The sequence below is a fragment of the Asparagus officinalis genome, chromosome 7 (genome assembly GCF_001876935.1).
Source record: "Asparagus officinalis chromosome 7, Aspof.V1, whole genome shotgun sequence".
NCBI classification, from domain to species: Eukaryota; Viridiplantae; Streptophyta; class Magnoliopsida; order Asparagales; family Asparagaceae; genus Asparagus; species Asparagus officinalis.
In genome coordinates, this window is record NC_033800.1 from 98,575,668 (window position 1) to 98,587,033 (window position 11,366).

General features: G+C 35.1%; 1 protein-coding gene across 3 annotated transcripts in view; it reads left to right on the plus strand.

The window, feature by feature from the left end:
• Positions 258 to 11,366, plus strand: part of LOC109849995 (probable protein cornichon homolog 2) — an 18,989-nt gene continuing 7,880 nt past the window's right edge. For 2 of the 3 annotated variants that reach the window (XM_020419890.1, XM_020419891.1), the window contains exons 1-2: positions 258 to 350; positions 10,829 to 11,010. In XM_020419890.1, coding sequence (XP_020275479.1) covers positions 321 to 350; positions 10,829 to 11,010 — 212 coding nt within the window. In that variant the 5' untranslated portion in view covers positions 258 to 320. Of the gene's footprint in view, positions 351 to 606; positions 662 to 10,828; positions 11,011 to 11,366 lie in introns of those variants that run through there. The other variant, XM_020419892.1, reaches the window with a different exon arrangement.

Consider the following 11,366-nt stretch of genomic DNA (forward strand, 5'->3'; position numbering starts at 1 on the left):
GAAGGATTCTAAGAACCCCATGCTTCTTGTTATCATCGTTATTAGTTACCTTCTCTTTGTAATTTTGGCGGCATGGGTTATATCTACTTCACAAGTTGTTTGTTTATCAAGCTATTAAGCTGATCCGATTCATAAGCGCTATCCTTTTCGTATGTGGATCATTCCTTCTAGCCTAGCTGAACTCGTGTAGTTATATCTTGCTAACATTTTGTCATTCTTGCAAAAGTCTTTGGAGGTTTGCAGATTAGGTGCGTATAGGCTTAGTCATGCGTATCTTCAAGGAACACGTGCAAAAGGTTTGAACTTGGTGGATCTTGGAAATGTTGCCACTTGTCCAAAGTTGGGAAAAAGTAATACTGTCATTGGTTGAATTACATTTCAAAATTTTATAGATTAATTTGTTGGTGGCCTATCTTAGGAAGCATTCAGGTTGCTTACAATTGGATGAAACAGCCTGTGTTTTACATTGAAAATGATATGTTCTGGATGGGAGCATGCTGTATCTCTCTACATGTGAAAATAGGAGCTTATGGTTAGAAAAATTTATTTGAATGTCATCAAACAAATCCAAATGTCTAATAGTATATCCAAATCTGTTTGATGTAGTTTCATTAAGCTGGACCAGAGCTTGTAATGCAAATGGAGTAGCATATGCTTGTTGGTGAGTATTGGTGTCTTGATGTTACTCTAGCGTGATACAGTGATGCATAGTAATGGAATGAAACACAATTTAGATTTGCCTGTCTGCTAGTTGATGGACGTTTCTTGTTATTTTATTGGTGAGGACTCTCCATCCATGGTTTTTCTCCAAATGATCATGTTTTATATTAGATCTTCACAAATTACTTCTTGAAAGAGATAGTTACTAATCATTAACATGTACCTCTTAATACTATATTTACGTACTTGATGCATTATTAATAATTTAGTAGTTGAGACGTCATAGAAAGTTGAGATCATTAGTACGCTACATAGATATCCTTAACCAAAAAAATAAGTAATGTATACCAGGAGCTGCGAGTAGAGGAGCTTGGCATGAGTTACACGATTTTGGAACTAGGTACTTTCTTATGGCAGTTAGCAAAACTGGATAAAGGATTATATATTTATCAATTAGTCTATCATATATATGACTCTAGAAAAGAAATTTCATCATGATTAACTTTTTCTTTGTCGCTTCTTTGGAATGTTTTGATGTTTCTCAGAATATCTACTCTTCAATCCAACAAATGAAAGCACAAAGTTTTGTTAGTCTTACCGTAGGTCAAACTGTAAAAAGCTTTTTTTGATCATCTCTTTTTACTTGTTTTTATTTCTTTCAATTTAGTGGTAGTGAGGGTTACTATAGTCGAAGAGCCCTTTTCTAGAAAAGAGAGATAATGAGATATAGGAGAGTGGGAGAGTAATACAGAGGTTGAGATTTACTGGTTTTGAATCCGTTCCTGCATCCAGATATATTGAGAACGAGTTTGGTCCTTGGATTTTATATGTCTATATTTTAGTTTATTTATCCAACAAGTTTTCCAAATAAAATATAGATCTGGTTTCACTGTGATCTCTTGTCAAACTTTGTGGGAAGTGCATTCTAGCATAAGCTACAAAGAACAGGGTCAAATCCAGGATCAAGTAAATTGACTTTCAAACAACATATCCATATTGCTGTCCAGTTGCATCCTTAGAATAAACCCATGCATCTTAATCATACATCACGTTCATTGGTTTAGTTGTATTTGTCAGAACCATGCGTATTGGACACTCTTTGTGGTATGCAACAACAACATTCATTCAGCTTTGTTGAGGGTCATATCCTGTGTTGACCCTTTTTATTTCCTCAAACCCTCTCAGCTTGGTCTGACACTAATCCTTGTTGTTACATATAAAGCAACCTAGCACTCCTAACTGGTGCACTTATTGATCTTCATTGCACATGCACAAATCATCTCACGATATTTCATCCACATCTCGTCCACAATTGAAGCTACCTATATGCATCCTTTTCTTAAGTACCTCATAATTCATGCCACTCATCCATCTCCACATTCTCATTTGAGCTATGTTCATATTGTATTCATATTTTGTCCTTTAATGGCCCAAATAGGTGCCTCATAAAATTTCCCCTTAACTTTGTTGGTATTTTTCTTGCCTGCATAATACTATGGAAGCCTTCTTCCTTATAATTCTGCTGGTGTACTGCTTTCAGAAACCCATGTATTTTGCAAACTATGTAAACATGGACAATACTCTATGAAAAATTCTTTTTTCATAGAACAAAATTACTGCAACGTGTTCAGTGCCTGAAATCACACATTGACTCCAATTAACACAAGAATTTATGAAGCAACATGATTTTTGTATATGTGAAACTTATACTAGAAGATAAATCAAAGTTATATTTCTGTGCATCATGGTTATAAATTTGCTCAGGTTAAGGCGGATCATAATATTTTATTGCATTAGTAAGGTTTCTATTAATTAATATTTCCTGGGAATTGGCTAATGATGAATTTACCAGTTAACAAGTTCGTGTGTACATTTTGCCTCTCAGGTAAAGATGTCTTGGCAGTTTGACGTGAGATTAATTTCAAATAGCAGTTACAGCAAATCCATCTAATCAACTGCAATAACCTTTAAGATATTTACAGGAGTTCCATCTAATCAACTGCAACATCCTTCAAATCAACTGCAACATCCTTCAAAATATATAGCATCGTCTCACTATAAACTTTCTAATTCTACCTTGTTGTCTCACTATAACCTTGTTATATTCCACCTTGTTGCTAGAAATAGCCACTTCAGATTTGTTAGCTCTCGTATAAGATGAGTGTGTGTGAAGAAATAAGCCTCAAGTGAATTTTTTTGTTCATTATTTATTTATTTTCATAGAAATGATAAGTGCTCAGGTCCGTGGTGTAGGTAATTTGATGGATAATCATGCTCTAAGGCCAGTGTTGGCAGAGATTGTAGGCAGATATAGAAGGGCAAAAGGAACTAGAACTTTTCTTAGCGCAATAACCCTCTAATGTAAAAAACAAGAAAAGTTAGTGATGATGGAAACTCCAGAGAAAAGGGGAGTAAATGCCTTCCCCATCTGTGTGTCACTGTCACTTCCACTTCTTCCGCTGCTGCAAATAAGTCAGGTTTTGGCTCAAATAGTCCTGATTCGCTGAAATGTTATAAGGCCATGTCACCCTCTTTCAAGAAACAAGATTCAAGCTTCTATTGAAGAAACAGGTACAATCAGATCTGATTGTGCGAAAATGCGTCTGCCTAGTATGTCTTACATGCTGGCTCAGGGTTTAGTCTCTACTGTCTCTTCATTGCTCTGGAGTCTGCATAACAGCGGTGGTAATGGTTTTTTGTTGACCATAATAACCCTCTTCTTCCTTCTTTCAGCTGTCTTCTATAAACATGCCTAATCAGATTGCATCGATCATAGGCCATGCAGACTAAAGATGCTCTGTTTATGGAAACACCCAATTTATTTGTAATAAGATTGTTCTGTGCACAAACCAGAGGTATTTCTAATGATGATAAGATCTATAATTGTAAATCTGCTAACAAAATTAAAGCATTTTGGAGATTAGAAGATATATAATGCACAATATAGAAGACCACCTCTGACAATGAGAAAAATTCAAAGGAAATGGTTTCTTCTTTCACATTATGTAAATTCTCCATTTAATTGATGGGAATGGGTTTGGGATGGCAGCAAGCCGGAAGATGAGTGTGTCTGTTCACGAGTTGCTTTGATTGGATTTGTTAATGGGTGCTGTTGGGTAGCTGTGAGGGAAAAGGAAGTAGTTTCTTGTATTTCCGGGCTGCTATTTTGATTTTTTGCTATTATCAAACAAAAAGAAATACTGAGGCTTTGTGGGATTGGTTAGCTACAGTGGAGGAAAGAGATGAGGATTTTGTTGTTGGTCAGATGAGATAAAGGGAAAAAGACAAGGGCCGGGTGCAACAAAGGAAAATTAAATAAGAGAAAAAGAAAAAGAGCAGCAATCCCACTTCAAGGCACAAGATTCGGTCTTGCACAGATATGCAAATCGCCCGTATTCAAGGGATATGATTTATTCTCACGCCAATATACAAATCACATAGCATTCAACCCTTTGATTTGATCACAGAAGCTAATCAATTTCATCATTAAAATTTTAAATTTATTGGCTATTTATAGACCTAAAATTGACAATTAAAAATTCAAATCAAATAACTTATTCTAAATTCAAATAGAGCTACGACACTTAACTTAAATCTAAATTTCAACTTTAATATCCTAAAATCAAATCAATGTCCAATCTAAACTTAAAATCAAATATCTAATGCTAAACTAATTTCCTAAGGCTAAATGAATTAGGCCTCTTATTACTAATGTACACAAACTTCAGTTTCATATTCATATTGATGCTACCTAGATGTATAGATTACACTGAACTGTGTACATTAGTAAAGTGAACCTCCCTCGTGTATTCTCATGTTGGCTTTCAGTCCTCCCATCACCTCCCAAAAATATTGCATCTTACTGTCATAAAACTGGCTAGCCTTAACTCGATCTATTAAGATACACTAGACTTGTTGAATCATGATCTATCAACTGCTCTCAGCAACATTATTTCCGTCCTCAACCTCTTTATGTCGGCTATAAGCTCCTGTTTGGTGAGCAATGTTTAAAAAGACGGAAGCACAAGGTGAAGCTTTGGGCCCTTTTATGAAGCAGGACACAAGCTTCAAGGTATGAGGCGTAAGTAATGAGGAACAAACAGATGGATCTGAAAGCTTGGTTGAAGAGGTCTGTTAGGTTTGCGAGTTTGAAAACAGAGAGAAGGGGACTTCAGTTTTCTTTTTTAGAAGTGGATGATGATGTCACTAGTTGTCACCTAGCACTATGACTAATTAACATTGTAGTTATAGAAGCTTTTGAGCAAGGAAACTATGGTTGGATTTGAGGACTTGCTAGCTATTTTTTAGAATTGAGTTTGTTGTAGCTTCCTTTTCTCTTCTTTTTTTGCCAGCGACTAATTCGTGTGGCTAGCAATTAACCAGAAAAAATTTCATAAAATTTTATCAGTCTTTATAATGAAAATAATTTATATATATATATATATATATATATANTATATGGGTATGCTTAGTACGAAGCACCAAGTATAGTGTTAGTGAGGTTGAGGAATCTCAACCATAGATGCGAGTGAGATTAGTTGGATTGAAGGTACATCTCCATGTGGCAACTTTTCCCTTTGTACTTGACAACTTTAGGCGTGGGGTTGAGATACATCCACATCACTACCAAACACCAAGTTTCTGCTTGGTACTAAGCATTCCCATCTATATATATGTGTGTGCGTGCGCGCGTTGAGATACATCCACATCACTATCAAACACCAAGTTTCTGCTTGGTACCAAGCATAACCGTCTATATATACATGTGTGTGTGAGCGCACACATATTGGGGAGGGGGGTTAGAATCCTATCTCTAATAGTAATACAAGTCAAAATCAAACATGTCTTTTTCTGAGCTAATACGAGCTGAATTTCAACTAACCTTATCTTGCTAGAATTTAAATGGAAATTGAAGTCTAATTTAAAAATTAAATCTAATCAATAAATCCTAATAAACGTGTGTATCCTAACTAGTCTTCCACCATATGAGGACTTTTCAACCAAATTTGGACTTGATCTTTAAATCACCCCTATTAGATCTCTTGTTGGAGAAGTTCCACCTCTAGTTAAAAAAAAAGATAATATGATAAACTCTGCAACTTTTGTGTATTCTAATTCAACTGCCACCAAAGTCTTCAAGAGTATCTCCAGAACTTGATAACGGGTTATCGGAGGTGAATTTAGTATAAGCAAAGTCCATCATTGGATCATCTCGAATTGGAAGTGACTCTAACTGGATGTTATTCTGATCATGCGTGAGGATTGGAGGCTTGGGCGCGGATGTAGTGTATAACTCTGATTCAAGCATTGGGTTCGGCTTCATGATCTGGTTCTAGTTCTGGTTCATGATACGGACTCTGAACTCCACTTTTTGAACTTTTCTTGAGGAAATTGGATTAACATCTCAGTTACTTTAGTTTGATGAGGTCACAAGTTGTATGCTCTAATAATTGAGTTGGACTCCAATGTAGGTCTTTTCGGCTCTTGCTCATGATGCAACTCTAACTTAAGGACGTGCTTTGGTTTTGACATAGGTCTAGACTCTAGACATGAATCCGACTATTAGGAAGATTTAAAGGTCAATTTCAAATTTGGTTGAAAAGTTCTCATTTGACAAAAAGGCTAGTTAGGATAGATTAGTTTGTTGGACATTATTAATTAGGTTTAAATTTTAAATAAGAGTTCTATTTGCATTTAAAATTTTCCAAGATAGGATTACTTGAAATTCAACTCGCGTTAGGATTGAAAAAATATGTATTTTAGTTTTAGAGCTTGATACCTTGATCTGTATCAAGCATTAATTTTGTGCTTGATAGTGAGGTGACATAATTCACTTCACTCATTCAAATGGGGGATCACATTCACATGGGTTGAGGAGTGCATAGAGATATGCAACCATTTGAATGAGTGAAGGGGGATGTGACACCTCATTACCAAGCATAACTTTATACTTGGTACCAAACATACCCATTTTTCTCACATACATTGTAGAGGCTAGGAAATTTATGAAAGCTTGAGAAAAGTTCAGCATGTGATTTGTTATGGGACATGTGATTTGCCAAGGCGTGAATCCATTGATTCATAGGTTAAGATGTTGTGACTGAATCTGGTTTAACACAATCTATCTTTTTTATTTCTATTTATTTATCTTATTTACAACCTTAGATCCTCTTAGTTACTTCCTAGCTGCACAAATTAAGCACTTCCGAAAGAGAAAAGAAAATGAAGCAATTACAATAAACACAATTCTTGAAATAATAACTAAAGTTCACTTACAGAAAAGAAAACTGAAGTCCACTTATTTTATCCTTCTCTATTTCCTATAGTCCTAGTACCTCTCTTCTTCTCTAATGCCCACAAACGGACAGCCATAAAGTGGCATGTTCGTTCGCTACTACGATCCTAGAGAATTGTTGAAACCAACCAAACTGCCACAAAGCACTTATAAACTAGAAAAAAATGACAGTCCTCTTTCCTTCCTTGTTGTACCCACCCTTTCCCCCTAACATGTACGTGATCATGTCTTGTTGAGGGTCGAGCAAATTAGGTACAATTGATTTGAACCTTTAGATTCTGAAAAATAAGGATCGTTATCCTAGGAGTTATTATTGGAATGTTGCCAGAAGTCTTCCTTGGTTTTATCAAATGCTTTATAATGTGCTAACACTTGGAGACATTCTAGCTACTTTTTTTTATTAAAGATGGTTAATTATCATGAATCTGTTGTAATGTTGATTGTATATTTTTTTATCGTCATCTAGGCCTTCTCAACTAAACATAAATGAGGTTACCAATGGAGTATAAATCCCTGGTAAGCATTGTTTTAAATATCCCCGATATGGCCCGATATATCCCCCGATATATCCTTTTACCGGGCTTGCCGCAACCGATATGGTCTTTAAATATCCTTTACCGTTTTTTGGCTATTTTGAGTGATAAATCCCCGATATGACCGATATATTAGCCGATATGTGGACCAATATATCTTTTTATATAGCTTGTTGTAAAATAATATACCGCGTTTGGAATTTTTGGATGAGATATCAAGATTTTCCCATTATATCAAATGATATTTTGCCCTAAAACAAGCAGATCGAATGGTGCAACGTTGCTTTACACTTTTGTTTATTTTAGAAGGTTGATTAGTGATCCTAAACATATATTATTCATTTGCAACGTTGCTTTACACTTTTGTTTATTTTAGAAGGTTGATTAGTGATCCTAAACATATATTATTCATATTTTGTATGCTTAAATTTTATTACATATATTGAGATTATATTTTAATGCATTATACTATGTATGCAAACATTCATTATGGCATTTCGATATTTACCACATCCCCGATATTTTCCCAATATCCACAATCCGATATGAATTTTGGTCATCCGATATTTCTCCGATATCCGATATTTAAAACCTTGCTGGTAAGAAGGGTCCATCAATGTTTTAAAAGCCTCCGCCTAGCCCAATCGCTTCCTCCGCCTAGCCCACTCGCTTAGGCCTAGGCGGTACATAGGCCGCCCACGAAGTGCGTAGTGTTTAAGCAGTACATAGGCTACCCACCTAGGTTTTGGTAGTGCTTAGAGGAGTGTGGTTTGCCTACGTGGATTGCATCTTTTAGGTCTTGATCGTGATTTCGTCCATTACAGTCTCTACATCCTCTTACCTCCTACAACCTCTAACTATGGACACCTACTCTACCTCCTTCAACCTTTAGCAAAACCTCCACCGCCAATTAAAAACAAAGAAAGAAATCTGCCTAGACACCAGTTTGGAACCTAAGCTTTTATAACATTGGCATATACTATCAATTGTTGTAATTAATAATAAAAAAAGAACCCCGCCTAGGCTTTTACGTGTTGGGTCCAACGTCTAGACCACTTAGTGCTTTCTGTGACATTCGTGTCCATTATCATCTAATCAAATTAGTATTGTTCTACAATATAGTTGTCGTGTGCGATGTGAGTCATTTTTATGCAGGCTAGTATATCTCACCCAAATAGCTGGAATTACATTAGCAAATATCGGAAACGGGACATTCTTGTTAACAAATATTAATGTTTTTGTTCACTTTGTATTAGGCTAAGAGCATGTTTTTTGGTAAATGGCTAAAGTGGCTTATAAGCTACTTTTGTTTCTTATAAGCCACTTTGAGATGTTTGGCAAGTGGCTTATTTGGCTTATAACTCATCAAAAATAGCTTATTTTCTGGTGGATTATATGCCATATAGTTCAACCAAGTAATAGACAATTATGCATTTTATGATTTCACAAAATTTAAGGCCTTATTTAATAACTCACCACCAGTCCCATGTCTTTTTTGGCCATTTTGACAACATTGATGGATTACAAAATCCATCCATGCGCTAAACATTTTACTACTAAAAATGGACTATAATCCACTAAATTTACCGAGCAATTTAGATTATAATTTGTTAGGGTTATAATCTATGTTACCTGAATACTTTTATCATAAACCCGTACTCATACCGGACACGTGCTCGACACGTGTCCGTACCCAAACTCCACGGACACTCATTAGATATATGCATACATTTATTAAGACATATACTCAATTATACAATATATATTTTAATTTAGAACACTTGTCATACACTTCTTGGACTAACATCCTTCACAATATTTCATGAAACTTTGGACATTGGTCAGGTTCATTTCAGTCCATACCCAAGTTGAAAATTATGATTTTAAACGGTCGTCTAGGTGCCTAGTTCGAAATTGAGCAATTTCCAATTTATAATAATCGACATAATCAAAGAAACTTAAAATGTGCTAGAAATTTTAATTCTAACAACAAATGAAATGAACTGAAAAACAACAATGATCTCATGTAAATTATCAATTTATATAATATATATATATATATATACTATCTAGAATATATATATATAATATATATATATTATATATATATATATGAGCAATTTTCAACTTATCAATAATCGACATAATAAAGAAACTCTAAAAATGTGCCTAGAAATTTTAATTCTAACAAATGAATGAAAAACAACAAATGATTGCATCGTAAATTATCAATTTGTATATTATATATATATATTATAATTATATAGTATATATATACTATATTAATAATAAGAGATTAAATGGGTATCCTTGTCATAGGAGGGATTTTCCTTTGTTGCCTATGTGACATAATCCAAACCATCCCATAAAGAGACACAAATCGCCGCACCGAACTCACACTCTCCTACGTTAATGAGGATGGTGGGATTGCTGCCACATGGCTCAAGGAGGAAATCCCTCCATGACAAGGATACCCATTTAATCTCATATATATATATATATATATATATAATGAATATATATATATAATAATATATATATATATTATATATATATATATAATTATATAACATGTCCCCGTAACCTTACAATTTTACCTATGTTACCCGGGTACTTCTATAATGAAGCCGTACCCTTACCGGACACGTACCCGACACTTTCCCGTACCCAAACTTCATGGACACTTCTTGAATATATGCATGCATTTATTACAGCATATACTCAATTATACGATATATGTGTTAATTTAAAACACTTGTCAAAGACTTCCTGGACGTAGAGCTTACACTTCATATCCGTCTTTTGAAACTAACGAGATATGGGTGGGATTCGTTTCAGTCCATACCCAAGTTTAAAACTATATAGTTAATGGGTCGTTTAGATGTCTAGTAAAAAAATAAGTAGTTTACAATTCACGATAATCAATATAATAAAAGAAACTCAAAAATGTGATCGAAATTTTAATTCTAATGACACATGAAGGGGAAAAATTTATCTTATGTACAGTATTAATTCAATATATATATGTAGTCGTGTCCCCGTACCTTACATTTTACAGTTTCGCTGTGTCCCGTACCCGCACCCGCACCCGTACTAGTACCCGTTCCCGTTTCCATGCAACTTAGAATTTTACAAATTTGCTGTATCCTGCATCTGTACCGGTACTCGTACCCGTTTCCATTCAACTTGGTTATTATAATCCACAAGTTTCCCGAACATTCTCTGACTGAGAGTTTTCTCTACCTTATGCTTATATTTACTGCTTTTTTCCTTTCTCTATGAACTTAAAAATTGTAATTTCCATTTCCGACATATTTTTCCTCTATTTATTGTTTTGTAGCTCATGTGCCTGGCGGACTTAGAGTTCGACTATATCAACCCTTATGATTCAGCTTCACGAATAAATAGTGTGATCTTGCCAGAGTTTGCTTTGCAAGGAGTCTTATGCCTACAATTTCTCTTATGTGGACACTGGTTGATGTTTTTGTTTTGTGTACCGGTCATTTACTGCAATTGGAAAATGTAAGTATTTTTTTTAATAATTCTATTTAACCTAGAAAGAAGTAGCAGAGCTGGTAGTAGCAATGTTCTTTTTCTTTTGTTGGTAACTCTATTTGTCGGTCTTCATGTGTTTGTAGACTTAAGAACTTTCTCATGTGTGTCTTTCCTTGCTAATAACACTGTAATGTCTCCATATTCATACATTCCTAAATGTTTATGTGAATACATGTACGTACATGCACGCGAGTGTGGGGATGTGGATGGGTGGGCAGGGTTCATTTTGGTAAATGAGCTGCCAAGATATACACAAATGGTGAGGTCCACCCTATAAGCCATAACAGATGGGTGGGCCCCGTCACCCTTATCTCTCTGTAGCT